Source organism: Gymnoscopelus braueri (genome assembly GCF_963280865.1).
Source record: "Gymnoscopelus braueri genome assembly, chromosome: 8".
NCBI classification, from domain to species: domain Eukaryota; kingdom Metazoa; phylum Chordata; class Actinopteri; order Myctophiformes; family Myctophidae; genus Gymnoscopelus; species Gymnoscopelus braueri.
The window spans coordinates 23,425,247-23,442,493 of record NC_137609.1 but is presented as its reverse complement, the minus strand read 5'-3'; the positions used below and the strand labels follow the sequence as shown (position 1 = coordinate 23,442,493).

Sequence of the window (17,247 nt, the reverse complement as noted above, 5' to 3'; positions counted from 1 at the left end):
GTCTACAGACCCCCAACTGAAAATATTTTTTTTTTAAATCACATTTGTCAAATTTTCTTCAAGATCTTTTTTGAAAATAGCATATATAAGCTCACAACGCATCCTGCACTAACCTGGCAACGTTGCCAGATACCCACAATGCTTTACAAGAAGAATATGGCTGACTTTGAATAACGGCTGTGGCGAGCATATATTAGAATGAACATTATTTATTACAATATAACATTCTTATGACATCGTCGCCTGTTGGTTGAACATTGAAGGTTGTGCTCGTGAGGAGTGAACGCCGACACCACTGACAGCACAGCACTGTGACGCTACGGTGAGAAGATGTTAGCTGGCAAGCAGCCTCGAGCTAAAGCTACTAGCATTAAAGCTAACCACACACACACACACACACACACACACACACACACACACACACACACACACACACACACACACACACACTAGCAGAATAAAAGATACAGATGTAACGCGGCTAATTATCTATACAGCTTTGATAAGTGTCAAGTGTCAGTGTTGCGAAGCCTGGTATGGCTTAGCCCTGAAATATCATGACAGTCATGGCGGAGCTTCAACCTGGTTTTGGCACTTTCTCCCTTTACAACCCGTACATATACGTTCAGATTTCAAATATAAAGTGCTTACCCCATGGCCACGGATGTTACAATTTAAATCGGATGGGTGTAAGTACCCGTATCTTCCGTATAGTTCAATAAAGAGCCTTTTAAGCCGATCGTGGCCATTTTCTCCGAATTTTCTCCATATGCTTTCAACTACGTTACCCTATCGGTTGGGAGGTGTGTTGCACTCTGATACATTGTAACTCTATGAGAAAATGGCCGCCGATCGGATTAAAATGCTTTTTATTGAACAATACGGAAGATTCGGGTACTTAGACCCGCCCGATTTAAATTGTAACAACTGTGGCCATGGGGTAAGCACTATATATTTGAAATCTGAACGTTTATGTAGATGTACGGGTTGTAAATGGAGAAAGTGCCAAAACCAGGTTGAAGCTCCGCCATGACGCTCGTGACAGACGATGGCTAGGTTTAGCTCAATCTGGGAACCCATCGTCAAATAAGAATGAAAAACGGCGTCCCCAGCGTTTTTCACTTTCAGTAGCAGAGCGTCTGAATCTGTTCTTGAGAGATTAGGTTTAGTTTAGCCGTGGATCACACCACGTCATATAATGTATGTCATGTTTCAGGGCTAGGTTTAACTTGACTAAAACAGTCTAAGCTTATCTCCATAGATGCCCCCCACCCCCCAACTGTTTACTGCATTTCTCTTTTTCCCCCCTACTCGTTATGATGTTTTTGCATATTCTGTAAATTGTTTGTCTTTAAATTAAATGTCTTGATGAATTGAATACACAGGACCCCAATGGAAACAAGCCATAGTGCTTTCTTTGGTTTATCCTTGTAGCAGCCCTTGTATAAAACTGTACCTCTGTGTTTTTTTTGCGTTCTGTTAATAAAGTATTCAATCAATGGTCCTCGATTTTAAGGCTGTAACGTTGGTGTAGAAATAGTCCTTTGTTATACTTTGTAATGATTATGTATGTAAAGACTGTATGTATGTATGTGGAATTAAATAGCTGTCAACCACCTTTTTCACACCTGATTTGCTCTTATTTCAGCAGCAACAGCTTTCTCTGGAAATTGACAGGAAACGGACTCGCTGACATGGCAGGAGTTGTAGCCAAACGTGAGGGACCACACTTCATCAGTGAAATTGCTGTGAGGGGCAATGCCGCTGTGCTGGACTACTGCCGCACCTCAGTATCTGCCCTGTCGGGAGCCACAGCGGGGATCCTGGGGTTGACTGGACTCTATGGCTTCATCTTTTACTTCCTTGCCTCATTCCTCCTCACCCTACTGCTCGTCCTTAAAGCAGGACGCCGGTGGAACAAGTGCTTTAAATCCCGCCGACTGCTTTTTACTGGCGGCCTCGTAGGAGGTCTTTTCACTTATGTCCTGTTTTGGACTTTCCTTTATGGAATGGTGCACGTATACTAATGATATGCCATGATGAAACAGATGTGTCCTTAACACTATTGCTATTTGTACTGTAGATAGGCAATTAATAACATTTTGAAATCTATCATGTGAACTCTATACAGTGGACAAAATGTTAAGATTTACTGTACACAAAAAAATATGTTCCAATATCCCTCCTGCACTAAACTTAGCAGCGAGTGTTAATTTATTTAGCGTTTAACTGTTGGTCTTTGTCAACACCCATAGCTGGTTACAAGCCGCAGCAATGTAGGTAACTTAGGTTGTATAGCTTAACGGATCAAATCGACTGCATAATTGTGTTCCATTTTTTTGTTTTAGTTTTTTTAGTTTTAGTTTTTTATGGTTAGTTAAGAAATCTTATTGGATCTTTTGAAATAAATACTGCCATAACACCTTTTGACATACATAACTAGTTATGTTTTCTATATGTATAAGGCCAGTTGTTGTCAATAGGATAAAACTTACATGACTGTTATACATTAACAAAAAGTCCATTCAATAAATATGAACAGGAACAGCAAAGAGGAAGGGTATTCCTTGTATTTCGAATTCTTTCGCTCCCTGCATCAATATATCAGAACATGAATCTATGTATAAACATCTAGACCGCATGCTATGTAGGCTCTGAAGTCATGACGGTCGGTGTTTGCATTATATTCATTCAATGCTGTGTGTTGTGAAGAGCCACAACACAGCTCCAGCAGATGACACAACAGCGCTGGTATGGTTTAACAGAATGATAATACTCATCACTTTCACAACAGCATTGCCTCTAGGCAACCAGTTTAGCTTACTTTGTGCTCACCTTTTATTATTCTATATAATAAAGTTTTAAGGAGATATTAAGTTCAAAGTTCTATTACTGTACACAGTGTGTACTAAATACATATACAGCATATAGGAAACTGATGTGACAGAGTTCAAGTTCCTGTCCAAAGTTGGGGGGGGGGGGGGTGAACAAATTTACAGCTGTAATACATGATAAGAAGAGCGTTTGGTCACCAAAATGCCCTTGTTCTGCACGGGCCAATTTGAATGTCCATGTAATGAGTTAAACTGCAAAGTACACATAGTGTATTTGTACAAGAGTGGGCACTTTGGGGGGAAAAGAGTGGACACTAGGGAAATCTGGCCACTAGGAATACAGGGCACTTGGAAGAGTGGGCTCCGGGAAAACTGGGCACTAGGGAAATGTGGGCACCTGAATTAGGATTCGTGTCCATAAGTGTTTTTTAACTTTACATAGCATGCTGCTTTGTTGGTAAGTGATATTTAACGCACTGTTCTTTTAAAGGATATGATTATTTCCATGGTCACCCATTGGGGGTGCCACTACAAGATGCTGACCATCATGTTGAGTTCTTCATTGGATTCCTTGACCCAGAAAACATTAGCATATGGATTATCATATTTAATTAAGTTTCTACATTGTCTAGAAGCCAAAACAGCCAAAACACGAATGTATTTAAAAGTGGCCATTGCCAAAATGTCGGCCATACAGGCGTCTGTGTAAATGATAACATTTATGTTTGGATTCCCCAAGCTCTGAAGATTAAAGTTTTGCAAATCTCTTAAAACGTTGAACGTACCTATATTATTTAACATAGTTAACCTGTCTATTGAAGCAGGTGAAAATACCTTGATGGAATCACGCCACAGACAGGATTAAAAGTCTATTGAACAATACTGACTTCACGGAACAACACACAATTGCAGTGGCTTGGAGTTAATAGTGGCCAGGACTGGGACAAATAAAATAAAATTTAAAAATATGCTATGTGAATTTTAATATTTTTTTGTATTTGTATTGCACTTTTCATTCACAGGGAATCCCAGAGTGCTACATGGTAAAACGCATTAGCTAGATAGATAGATAGATTTTTATTATAGTGTCCTGCACCACATGATGCCCAGCCCGCACAGGCTTATAAGACACTCACACAATGTACATACACCAAGATACACCACAAACAGAATACATAAACATTTTGATTGTCCAAGCTGTGGGTTACGGGTACATCGTCCTCCACCTCAACTGCCATGCTTTCTCTATGAATTGTCCTAAAACAAAAACGTCCTTATTGAACAGCCAACTTAACATATAACATTCAGACATCCAAAACAAATCTGGATTCTTATCCTGCATTTTTTCAAATAAAGAATTTCGTACATCATTGTACAGTGGACAGTGAAAAACAAAATGAACCTCATCCTCCACAACTCCCAGGTCACAAAGAACACACAATCGCTGCTCCTCAGGAATGCCAGTATATCTACCCACCTCAACTGCCAGAGGTAATGCACCAGATCTTAACTGGGCACAGAGAGACCTCTGTCCTCTCATTAGATTGAATGCAACGTAAGGTTCAGTGATATAATTCTCTTTATATTGAACATAATTTCTTAACTTAGCTTTTTTCCAAATGTCCACCCTCCATTGCTCCTGATGTAACATTGATAATTTGTGTTTGACCGTATTTATGTTACAATGAAGGTTGTTCATAAAATATGCATTTAAATCAGAAAGTGAAAATATTGAAGAGACCTCTCTTATCCATGGATGATTACATCTTCTATTCCAATTAAATATACTTTTCGTAAGCCTCTCTTCTGGCAGTTGGGTGAGGCGGTTCCACAGTCTAATCATTTCACATCTCTGCCTTGTGAGGCAGCTTTCCCAACCTGTGTCACCTTCAATGGCCAACTTAGTGGTATACTTGTGCACCCCGAGAAAACACCTTAAAGCTCTACTCTGAATATTTTTACATTCGGTGGCCTACTCAAAGCCCCATACACCTGCTGCATAAAATAAAATGGAAGAAACCATAGAGTCAAAAAGCTTGGTAAATGTAGCAAAACCTAAATCAGGGCACAGTTTCACTTTACTTAATATGGCACCTAATGCTCTACCTGCTGAGTCAGCCAATACTTTCCTCCCCTCAGAGAAACTCATACATTCATGAAAAACAAAACCTAAGTATTTATATGAGGGAACATAACTCAAAGACATTGACCCAAAAGTAAAACTATGGTTACTCTGCTGTTCAGCTTTCCTTCTAAAATGTATAATCTGAGTTTTCTCTCTGTTAATGGTAAGTCTCCATTTACTGCACCATATAACCACAATATCCAACATTTTCTGTAAATTTGACACATTTTCAGCCATCAGAGCAATGTCATCAGCATATAAAAGAATACTCAAATTAATATTTTCAATTGATAGACCCAAATTGGCCTGCTTGATTTCCTGAGCTAAATCATTTACATAAAGAGCAAACAGAGTGGGTGAGAGCACATCACCTTGCTTCACACCAAATGGCGTGGGAAACCAGCCGGTTCTGAGGTCGTTTAACTGCATGCAAGCGACTGGGGCTTTAGCATTTAGCAATCATAGAAGGTTAAAAGCAGGGTTTAAAAACAAATGTGGTTAAACAACAATTTAACACGAAAAAGCCTTCCGGAAAAAAAACAAGTTTTCAGGCCTATTTTTAAAGAGTCCAGGGTCTGCGGTGATCTCAAATCGATAGGAAGGCTGTTCCACAGGCGCGGTGATGCCGAGCAGAAGGCCCAATCCCCCATAGTGCGTAGATTGGTACCAGGGACATCGAGGAGGATTATACCATATGTAAAGAATTACTGTACACAAAAAAATGAAATGTCAGATGATATCCCTCCTGCACTAAACTTCAATGTAGCAACACTAACTGGGTTGTAGCTAATAGAGTGCATAAGAATTGTGTTGGACTAATTAAAATTTTTAGTACTATGGTTAAGAAATCTTATTGGAAATAAATATTGCCTAGTCAACACCTGACTGACTGACTGACTGACGTACTAATATATTTTCTATGATACATATAAGGCCATGTGGTCAATAGGAAAAAACATACATGACTTAGCAACAAAAAGACCATTCAATAAATATGAACAGGAGCAACAAAGAGGAAGGGTATTCTTTGCATTTCAAATTCTTGCACTCACTGCATCAATATATCAGAACACAAATCTATAAACGTACACAGCATGCTATGTAGGCTCTTAATAAGTCATGACAGTATTTGCATTTCACTCATTCAAAGCTGTGTGTTGTTAATAGCCACAACACAGCTACAGCAAAATAAAACACCAATTATCCCAGTCGATACAACAGATAGAAAGTACTTATCACTTTCACAACGGCTCAGTCGAGATGTATTGTATAAGACCTTTCACACAGTGTTCTTATAATTTGCTTGATACTACAGTGGTTTTCACCATTTCTTTCTTTGGACCCACATAAAATGTCTCCCAAATTACTCACTTTACAGTGATTATTGTGCAGACAACTTTAGACATTTTCCCATTTCAGCATAGCTCATAAGCCTACATTTAAGGTACTTGGGAAGGTTTTGACACCTTATTACACCTTATGGCACATAATGCATTAGATTAGGTTTAGAAAGTGGAAACCAATGAATTGCAATTTCCTGAACAAAAAAACACTGTCCATCCTAGTATACTGTATCTGTAGCCTACTGGGTTCCTGGTGAAGGAGCATATAGCAGGATATTACAGTAGCCTACCTGTTCCTCTGGCTAAGATACCTTAAATCATAACATGCATTACTCCATTTATATGCAATGGAGCAGATGTACTGATTGAAGAGAAGTGAAAATCACAGTTTCTTGTTTATACCACACCCTAATACTGTACATAGACCACTGCGGTATCAGCTGTTAATTGTGTTGTGCAAAAGTGATATGTTTAGCCTCTCCACCAGGTTGTGACAAAATAGCAGAGTACCGTTGTCCTGTGTTACGAGGAATAGTGGGCACAGCTGGATCAGTCTCCGAAGAAGGAGTTGCCTCATGAGATGCGTCATCCTTCAGAGAGTTGGGATCTGCTTGCTCCTCTGCCTGTTTCCTGTGCTTTTTGTTTCGGTGTCCCGCCTTTCCATCTTTGTGCTTAGAGTTAGCCCGGTCTATCTCTTTCCTGTCAAGTACATCATTTCAGTTTACAGAAAGCAATGTGTGTCAATTCAACTCTGAGAGTGTACAAATGCAATGGGTCCATTTGGTTACATTCGCACTATTTTCTCTGAGTTACAAATTGATAAATTAACACTGAGTATTTTACTGTATGGTTTCATTTTTATCTCAGTCTTTTCAAACACCATCACTGAAACTATACCACTGAGTCATACTTGAAATCGATGACTTCGAATTTCTTCTCTCGGTAGATGGAGCTTGTGTTCATCATGTAGAGTAGTATCATTTCACACACAAAGGCTCCCTGGAGAAATGAATAGTGTTGAAAACCTAACTGTAATATTGCAAGCCAATAATAATTAACTTTATTTGTAAAACAATTATCAAAACAAAGTTACAAAGTGCTTGGCATAAAACTGAAGAAAATGTTAAATAGATTCAGCAACAGAATAAGAACACAACTTGTATAAAATTTAAAGTGCTGTGATAAATAAAACATGAATGGAATCAAACAATACCACCAGTCCTTTTCATAAAAATATATTTTAAGAAGGGATTTAAAAGAATAACTCAAAATAAGAAAGATATGCTAGGAGCGCAATTAAGTCCAGAAAACATGTTTACAGATCAACTCATTAAGCAATTGCCTTCTTGTGGTAATATCTTAAAACGTGTGGACAAACACACAATGGTACGTATATACAGTAAATTTAATATTTCAATACTCACTGCACCCATCAAAGCAAGGCCAGACCCAATGGCAATCAATGTAGGAACGATGCTGAATTTCCCAGCCTGAAAAACAGCAGAGAACAGTGGAAGATTTGAATATGTCAACACCAAAACTTCTCTACTCATTCTAAAGAAGTCACTATCTTACCTTGCCATTGATCATTATATCAAATCGAATCCCAAACACTTTATACAAAGTCCGATAGTTTTCACCATTTTCGTCTTTATAGTATTTGGCATATCTGGGGGAAATGATTCATGAAATTCAAATCAAGTTAAATCAAGTTCAAATCAAGTTAATCAAAGTTTATATACAGTACACTATGTACTAAAAGACACACATATACAGCATAGGAAAATATCTACCTGAAATTGTATCCTGACGTGACAGAGTTGTTCAAGTTCATGTCCAAACGTGTAAAACTATACTTCGGATTACACAGTGAGGAATCCTTATCCAGATCACAGTTCCACTCAATAAGAATACCAACTGAACCACCCTGGGCGGAGAAAGAGAGAGACGTTAGCGTGCAATGATATGAAGATTTTCAACAAATGACTACTACTACATGTAGCTGTAGTACACGTAATGTCAATACAGATTGGTCAACCATGATGCCCTTGTTCTGCACGGGACAATTAGAATGTTCACATAATCAGTGAACGTGCAGCGTTCCGGCACATAAATTCCTCAGTGTTCATTTTACTCTGAGAGTGCACAAATGTATGTATACTTGTACACTCTCAGAGTGTACAAAGGATTCTACAATAGGGAGCCTAAACAATAACCTCTAAATAGTATAAAAGCTGTTTCTGAAGACAGTACAATTTTTTTTTTACTTATGCTATGTGCCCTGACTTTCCTCTAGTCTGTGTTCACACTAGAATATTTCGAAATGATCCGCAATTCATTGCTGATTGTAGCTTTCTATCACTGCTTGCATGTGACCCAGTGATCGCCAAATTAGCTTTCTACTGTCCTGGTTTTGTTCTTGAAGGCTACACCCTCATACAGTATAAAAGCATACTTCTCAGATTAAAATGAGCACTGAGGATTTCATTGTGTGCACTGGGGACCTTTTTCTATTGTCGTTACACACAAGCACCCGTATACGTGTTTGTGTGTTAATTTGATTCGTTTTATCATATCTTTCTGCCCAGCACCTTCTGAAGAATTTGTGTTTGTATAGAAAGTGTATTGTAAAATGTAATTTACATTTTGTTTCATGGATATTCTCTATTGCTCATGTGACTTCCATTATCATTTAGCCACAGGTATAGAATTATTGTTGCAAAGATGAAAGGTATTTAGATATCTTTTTATTGCCTATCCCCTACATGTTTTTATTTTTGTTCTCTCCTGGCTCTCCATGCTCCCCCCTCTTATTTTTATTTTTCTCTTACTGAAAACAATAAAAGTGATGGAGCTTTCAGAACAACAAAACATTTCACCCACTACTTTACACCTGTAAACCTGTGATGATTCTGATTCTAAACGTGTGAAGTGTCAAATGACCTAGTGGGAGGGAACTAAAACAACTGCCATACACCGCTTAGGCTAACTGAGAGTATTAATAAATGTGTACCTTAACAGCCATGGTCTGGAAGTCATGTCCTGTCCTACTAACCAGGTCTCCCAGGCGGAAGATGGGGCAGTAAGGATGGTTCTCACTGTCATAGGAACATCTTTTCAAGTAATTGTCATCAGACGTGTAAAGGACATTAGACCTAAGAGAAAAAAAGTTAAAAAAAAGTTAAAATACACTACAAAATTAGGCTGTGTGAAATTTGAGCTTTCAACATAACACCATGCTTCATAATGCCACATTCCAAGCATGGTGGTGTTGAGCATTTCAAGTAACATGTTAAAGTCATATGCATGACTTCTCTCTCAGCTATGACATTCTCAGACCACATACGTCACGATTTAAACATAGAAAACAAGCAGAGTCTCCATACAATCCACTGGCACTAGTTCTGCACTGCAATGAAACATTGGGCTCATGGCTGCGTAAAAACTCTGAGATCATGACAGATGAATTATTCATGGCCTGTGTTGGCACTCTGCTTTATTGTTGAACTTGGAAAAACAACACCGCCGTTCTAGCAGAATAAGCCTGCCAGTGTGGGAGCATGGGGCTGCAGGGTAGCCCCCTCTGATCTGACACCTGTCCAGGGCAAGGCCTGCTGTCAAGGACATCTCAGATGACCGCTCTCTCGCCAGTGCCATATACTACAGGCGGGTATAAATAGTACGTCCCTCTGCACTCTCAAAACTATTCTAACCAGGCATCGGGATATCTATACCCCCTTTGCTCAGCATGTCTCTACACACCCTGCTCTCAAAAGTGTGGCCCAGTAGCAGTCAGCACCACTCAAGAAACACTCACTTGGAGAATTCAAATTTAGGAAACCGGACAAAGTTTTTGATGTAGATGGTGAAGTTTTCTGCTTCAGACAATAAGGGCTCTCTGGAAATTAAAGGGAGAAATAACTGTGTTAAAACCATGCCGTAGCAGCAATAAATAGAAGTAGTTACGTAAATACTGTATGTCAGTCAATGCGTACAATTATAGTGAGAATGTAGTGGGACATATCTGCAGTTTAAATGCAGCCGTATAATAAACCTAAAGGATAGGATTACCAGCAATGCACGCAAGCTCTAATAGTAAGGAGTGAATTCACAGAGGTCTGATAATACATATACATATTGATCGATAATAGTTGACAATAGGATGACAGAAACTCACGTTGGTCTTTTGCTGTATTCAACAGGACACCAGCCATGAATCTCACAGGTCCCAGTGCTGTTTACACACAATCCAGTCTTTAATCCTGACAAAGAGAACAAAGATTCTTGGGTATGGATCTTAAAAGAAAGGTTCTGCTAAAATATGAAAGAAAGACAGAAAGAAAGAAAGAAATAATTTGCAATGAGCTGGTTTGTAACCAAACTATGAAACAAATTACAAATGTGAATAAAATGTAATTTAATAGTGTTCTCCTCCAAGATACAATTGCTATAGATTAATAAATGAGCAGTCCTCACCGTTGCCAGCTGTTACAGATTCACCCTCTGTACAGTCATCGTCACTTAAACATTGTCCATCTGGCACCTTGGGGCTCTGTGAGGGACAATGAATACGACACAAACGACACAAGCTTGAAAATGCTAATTTGTAGTAAAAAATTATCTATTAAAGTGTTTTTATAGATGTCAAATGAAGCACCCCTCAGCGAATGACACACGGAAAATGAAGGGGCGAGAAACTATGAATGTGTACAATAGAGATGTCCAATAATATCGGCCCCCCGATATTATTGGCCGATATTAACATAAATATTTAATATCGGAAAATATCGGTATCCGTTTCTATTTATTAGTTCAACTGCTGTAGGCTGTAGTTTGTTGAATTTATGAATGCATCCAGTGGGTCATCACAATAAAATTAGGCATAAATAATGTGTTAATTCTACGACAGGAGATATGTGACATTAGTTTTGGTGAAGCCTGCATATATCGGTATCGGTTGATACCGGAATCGGAAATTAAGAGTTGGACAATATCGGAAATTTGTCTCAAATGTTTTAATCTTATAATGATATACATATGATGGATGAGTGGCTGCATCAAACTGATAAAAAAGAAAAGAAAAAGAAGATGGTTGGTGCTGTTATAATTGAGTTTAATGCAGCGCTGGATGTGATCATGAATTGTTACTGAAAGAATTACGTGTATGGCTCCAGTCCTAATGGCTGCTGACGATTCTAAACTACACATCCTCTGGGAGTTTACCTGATGTACTACATGTTGAACTAGAAAAAGTGCTCCTCGGAGCACAGGTCTCCGCCAGGTCAGGTAGGTTATTGTGGGCCAGCAATGTTCAGAATTTGCCAATCAGGATGGAATATAAAAAATGGGACGGAACCATCTTGATCACTTGACTATAGAGATAATGTGTACTGATGTGCATGATGTTTGGACAACATGTGTAGGAGTAATATAAAAAAGAAAAATCGCCTCCTGGTGGCGCTATAATAGGGCAATGTTAAAAGGGTGGCGTTTGTTCTTCAACGTAGTGCGAATGTGCGTGCAAAGTTCCACCGCAATCGGACGCTGCGTTCATGATTTGAGGCATTTTGTTCAAAACGGGCCACTCCTACAAACTTTAGATGTCAATGTTAGCCAATCAGGATGGAATATGAAAAATCAAACAGATCCATCTTGATCACATGACTATAGAGATCATGTATACCGATTTGCGTGAAATTTTGATAAAATATGAAAGCTTAATCTCAAAATATGTGTTTTACATAAGTCAGCCTCCTGGTGGTGCTATAAAAGGCTAATGTGAAAAATGCAGGGCAGATGTTTTTTCTTGGCCTCTAGGGAGTATGCGTGCAAAGTTTCACGCAGATTGGTGCAGTTACAGTTAAAAACGCAAATTGGCCTTTTATAGCGCCACCATGAGGCCGATTTGAAAATGTTCAAGTGGCATTTCTTCCTCGGCCTAGTGGGAATGTGCGTGTGAAATTTCACGGAAATCGCAAGTTGCGTTCATGATTTGAGGCATTTAGTTCAAAATGGACCAATCCTGCAAACTTTGGAAGACAACCTTAGCCAATCAGGATGGAATATGGAAAATCAGACAGATCCGTGTTGATCAAATGAATATAGAGATACTGTGTACCGATTTGCGAGATGTTTGGATAGAATCTGTAGGAGTAATATAAAAAAATGGGTTTTGCACAAATCAGCCTCCTGGTGGCGCTATAACAGGGCCATGTAAAAAAAATTGGGACAGAGGTTCTGAATTGGCATCCAAGGAGTGTGTGTGCACAGTTTCGCAGCGACCGGGCCAACGGTGCCGGAGATTAGCTGTTCACAGACAGATGGACACACGGACACACGGACACACACACGGACACACACACGGACACACACACGGACACACGGACGGACGGACAAGGGGAAAAACATACTCTCTCGCCATGCCTTTCGGCCTGGCGGAGACAATTATTGTATACTCACCTCAGCACAGAACCCAAGTCTTTGATTTGGTGTCTCTACGTAATTTGTGACGATAAAGAACACTTGTTCACCCTACAAAGAAAAATGAAGACATTCATGTTTTATGGCTTGTATACTTAAAGGTAGGGTAAGTGATATTTTTGGGTTAAAACAAAAAGTATTTTGTTAAAAGGTTAAAGCACTATATTCTGATAGTAATCATTGCTATAGAGTGTTTGTTCAGTAACAGGAGTCTCCCTGTCTCTCCAGCTCTTTAATAAACAGAAAATACATTTTCTGGTAGGTGTCAAAATCTCAGCCAATCAGGAGAAAGTACCCATTTTTAAGCTTCATTTTTATAGTGTTCCAGTTCCAATTTTGCCTGCTCATTTCTTAGTGTCATCACTTCCAATTTCACTTGTTTAATCTATATCCTGATTGATTTCTCTATCCTGATTGGATAAAATTGAAAATGAAAACTGAAACGAAAATGCATTTTCTGTTTTATAAAGAGCTGGAGAGACATGGAGACTCCTTATATGGACAGGACACTCTATAGTAACGAGCACTATCAGAACATAGACCCATTTTGCAATTATTTGAATAATTGCAAATCAATTACCCTACCTTTAAAAATAAGTTTGTTTCCAACACGCAGTGTTGCAAAAAAAGGGTGAATTAATAATTGTCAATACATTTTTATCTATTAAGAAAAGGGGTGATGTAAATTCTGTGTCCTAAAACAGACATTTTATATGATTAATGTGTCGATAATTGTTCCAAATGATATTGCACTATTTGACATGCTTTCAGGGAAAGAATGATCTGGTTTATAAAATCCAGAAATCTTAAATTGAGACTGAAATTTGTGTGATTAATTGCCTAATCTTTTTGCTGTCATTTATTGTATTACAACACACACAAATTCTAATTAGGAACTCACATTTGGGGGTATGACATAATCCTCAGCACCCCAAAGGTGAAGCCCAGAGTGGGAGCTGTTGGTTAGGGTAACACCCTTGAGTTTGGTGATGACAGAGCTTTGAATAGCTTCCTCTTTGTCCTGGTACGCCTTCTTTACTACAAAGACCCACCTGTGAAATACATTGAAACCTTCAGGTTAGAGTTGCATCATGTTTTTGAATACTCTGCATGAATCTGAATCTTTTTTTAAATCAGAAAAAAAAGAACGCTCCAATTAAACATGATTATTGTCTCTTGTATTATCTAAGGACATTTAACCTGCGAAGAAAGCTAAGCATATATAGCCTGGTAACCCCCCCCCCCCTCCAGAAATCTCATTTGTATTTGATTTCAGGAGTCCTGAAATCAAATACAAATGAGATTTCCGGAGGGGGGTTTACCAGGCTAAAGCAGATAGGCTTGTGAAACTTAACTTGCATCGTTCCCGACTTGCGGAAAGGAGGGAACGGGAGTGAGTGAGGGGGAGGGAGGGAGCCAAGTATTTCACCCATGCAATAACCTGGCCAACGCTGGGTAATGAAACCTGAACACGATAACCCTGGCAACAGCAGGCAAGCAGATTTTCTGCTTATACTATGAATATAAAGTTAATTTGTGTGCTGGGTGCCCAATGTCAGTGACAGTGTCTGTGGTGGGCACGCAAATATGCTCATATATGGACTGGACATGCCCAATGTCAGCACAAACTGGCATTAATAGACAGTGGTTAATGTCAGTGCAAACAGAGCCATAGAGATCAAAAAGAGTTGCGTCAATGAGGGGTCAGAATCATACAGGTCATGTGGTTCATGTACCATACATGCTTCATCAACACATCCACATTATGAGGATTCAATGTTTTGATCTATTGGTTACCCCATCGCATTCTTGCTGTTGTTATCTTTGAGCACACTTAACCACATGAACCCTAGCGTCACTATTATTTGTGGGGCGAACATTTGGCGAAAATAGCAAATTGAATATTGAATATTGAATATCACATGAATATTCTTTGATTACATGATCTGCCATTGCTGTAAAATAATTGACCCGATGCAACATTCTATCTCAATGGCTCTAAGCACAAGAGCACATCGCTGTTGTTTGGCAATGGTTTCTTCTGTGTGGCATTAGTCAAGAGCTCGATCATCGAGAGAGAAGAGAGACAGAGAGAGGGAGAGAGAGAGGGAGAAAGAGGGAGAGAGGGAGAGTAGGAGCAAGTGGAGGAGGGAGGGAGGGAGGGAGGGAGGGAGGGGGAAAGAAGAAGGTAGAGGGAGAGCTCGATCAGCGAGAGAGAGGGAGAGGGGAGAGAAGAGGGAGATAAAATAAATTACAAATTAGTATTTTTTATTTCAAATAGCCTACATATTCAAGAAATAGGCTACTGTCCATCCCTGCAGTCGACCAATGAGAGATGACAAAGTCAGAACAGATGATGATTTGAGTTTGACAAGGATTTGAGTAACAATGGTAACAGTATTATTACTAGATTAAGGATTTGATTTGCCATAAATAAATGAAATTAAGTATATACAATGGGTTTTTCAAGATAACATACAGTAAGTGACTATACAGTATTGGTAAGCTACTTTATTATGAGGAATTAGAAGAATATTTAAAGTTGCAATAGCATTATTGATGATGGCAATGTGCTCCATTTGTGGTGATATTTCACCATATGACATTTAAAGTTTGTGATCGATTTTTTTACTTTATTTCTGGCTATGGAGTTGCTCCAGTGGCACTGTGGTCTGTAATGCATATAGTAAGGACTTGTGAATGGGCCTAATTTTGTCTCATAGAAGAGTAGGCCTAGTTAATTTTTTTGAAATGTTATCAAATACCAGTGTTGGAAAGTAACTAAGTACATCTACTCAAGTACTGTACTTAATTTCAAATTTTCAATACTTTTACTTCTACTCCACTACATCTCAGAGACAAATATTGTACTTTTAACCACTACAATTATTTGAAAACTTTAGTTATTAGCTACTTTGTAGGCTAGATTTTGATTCATATTACAAAAGATACATTAAACACTTCAGCCCTATTTAAAATTTGGCTATTTGAAAATAGCCGATCTACAAGCTCACAACGCATTGCATCTTGTAGATCTGCTAAAAGTTTAAGCAAAAAAAAAATCACAACTTTTCATCAATTAAAAACATTTCCAACATTATTCAAAAGTATTTCATATCATCTCATAATTTCCATAAATATATATATATTTTAATAAGTAGTGAAAATAGCAGATCTACAAGCTCGCAACGGGCGCGAAGCAATGCATTGTGAGCTTGTAGATCTGCTGTTTTCACTAAAACGTGAGAACCACTGATCTAGGCTACTCATTACATGCATGTGTGTGTAAAGGGCATGCAGCAGCTCACCCGATTAAGTATGCCAACACAGCCACCTGAAAGAGTCTGAACAGTATTCCAATTTTTCTGTTTTCGGCAATAACTAATTTCTGTGTTTTAAAATAAAAGAAATTATGCATATAGCCAGGCCAACAACTCGCCATATTCCCTCTGTATGGTTAACTCAAAGTGCGACAGACAGTGGGGGTCGACTGGCTGCCAGAGGATCTCACACATCTATATTGGTTGACAGTGCAGGTGGAAAGTAACTAAGTACATTTACTTAAGTACTGTACTTGAGTAAAATTTTGATTGATTTTGCTTTTACTTTACTGGAGTATTTCCATACTTTTTTGTTATACTTTTGATTGTACTCGACTACATCTCAGAGTCAAATATTATTAGAAAATTTTAGTTAGGCTACTATAGTTAGGCTACTTTGTAGATTTTCATTATTATTACAAAACATGCATTAACCACTTCAGCCCTACTTTGGCTATTTGGTAATAGCAAATCTCAAGCTCACAATGCGTGGCGATGCATTGTGAGCTTGTAGGTCTGCTATTTTCAAAGCATTTTTATACATTTGGAAACTCGTGAAATGGGACATTCTGCTTAACAAGTACTCACTTACTTTCAGTACTTAAGTATATTTTAATGCGGACTATCATTTGTAACCGAGTATTTCTACATAGTGGTATTGCTACTTTTACTTGTGAGTACTTCTTCCTCCACTGTTGGTTGACATTTCTGCAAACCCATGAAGTCAGGGACCACGGGTGATGAGGGCGAGGGGTCTATAAACCACGGGTGATGAGGGGTCTATAAACCTAGCCAGGTAACCTAGTCAGGACTCCTGAAATCAAATACAAATAGAGATTTCCGGAGGGGGGGGGGCTACTATATACCACAGGTGGTGAGGGGTCTTTAAAACCACGAATGTGGTCTTGTTCAGACTCACTCAGATAATAATTCAAGTAAAGCAAAGCAAGTTGAAATAATGTAGGCCTATGAGTACATTTAGTTTTATTTTATCATGTCAATGTTGGAGCGTCACACACTGTTTACAGGGTAGAGAACAACAGGACATATTAAGGACATCAATATCGCTGTGTGATGCGGGCTAATAGACATGGCAGTAGCCTCAGCGGTCCGCTAGAGGGTGCTGTGTCCATCTTCTGACGCAC

At 38.8% G+C, this 17,247-nt stretch overlaps 2 protein-coding genes across 4 annotated transcripts; one reads left to right on the top strand and one right to left on the bottom strand.

The window, feature by feature from the left end:
- Nucleotides 1-149: 149 nt before the first annotated feature.
- On the top strand, nucleotides 150-2,807 carry emc6 (ER membrane protein complex subunit 6). Of its 2 annotated transcripts, none has more exons than XM_080434973.1 (2): nucleotides 150-322; nucleotides 1,652-2,807. In XM_080434973.1, the coding sequence occupies exon 2, from the start codon at nucleotides 1,695-1,697 to the stop codon at nucleotides 2,025-2,027; it is 333 nt and encodes a 110-aa protein (XP_080291099.1). In that variant the 5' UTR covers nucleotides 150-322; nucleotides 1,652-1,694; the 3' UTR covers nucleotides 2,028-2,807. The 2 variants fall into 2 exon arrangements, with proteins under 2 accessions (XP_080291099.1, XP_080291098.1); XM_080434972.1 differs by having other exon boundaries at nucleotides 1,649-2,805.
- A 2,629-nt stretch (nucleotides 2,808-5,436) lies between these two features.
- On the bottom strand, nucleotides 5,437-16,259 carry p2rx5 (purinergic receptor P2X, ligand-gated ion channel, 5). 2 transcript variants are annotated; one of them, XM_080435260.1, is made up of 13 exons: nucleotides 16,091-16,259; nucleotides 13,684-13,834; nucleotides 12,762-12,833; nucleotides 10,779-10,854; nucleotides 10,480-10,564; nucleotides 10,120-10,200; nucleotides 9,316-9,457; nucleotides 8,096-8,229; nucleotides 7,878-7,971; nucleotides 7,727-7,792; nucleotides 7,213-7,301; nucleotides 6,813-7,001; nucleotides 5,437-5,666 (listed from the first exon to the last, which is right to left on the bottom strand). In XM_080435260.1, exons 1-13 carry the CDS (start codon nucleotides 16,222-16,224, stop codon nucleotides 5,645-5,647), a joined length of 1,335 nt encoding a protein of 444 aa, XP_080291386.1. In that variant the 5' UTR covers nucleotides 16,225-16,259; the 3' UTR covers nucleotides 5,437-5,644. The 2 variants fall into 2 exon arrangements, with proteins under 2 accessions (XP_080291386.1, XP_080291385.1); XM_080435259.1 differs by lacking the exon at nucleotides 5,437-5,666 and having other exon boundaries at nucleotides 5,785-7,001.
- Between the last annotated feature and the right edge of the window lie 988 nt (nucleotides 16,260-17,247).

Coding starts and splice junctions, on each gene's coding strand:
- emc6 (XM_080434973.1), top strand. CDS start 1,695: ATGGCAGGAGTTGTAGCCAAACGTGAGGGACCACACTTCATCAGTGAA.
- p2rx5 (XM_080435259.1), bottom strand. CDS start 16,224: ATGGCGAGTTGTTGGCCTGGCTATATGCATAATTTCTTTTATTTTAAA. Junction 9,458..10,119: donor CCTAAATTTGAATTCTCCAA/GTGAGTGTTTCT, acceptor TTTTTCTCTTAG/GTCTAATGTCCTTTACACGT. Junction 7,002..7,212: donor TTCGAAGTCATCGATTTCAA/GTATGACTCAGT, acceptor TGTACTTGACAG/GAAAGAGATAGACCGGGCTA.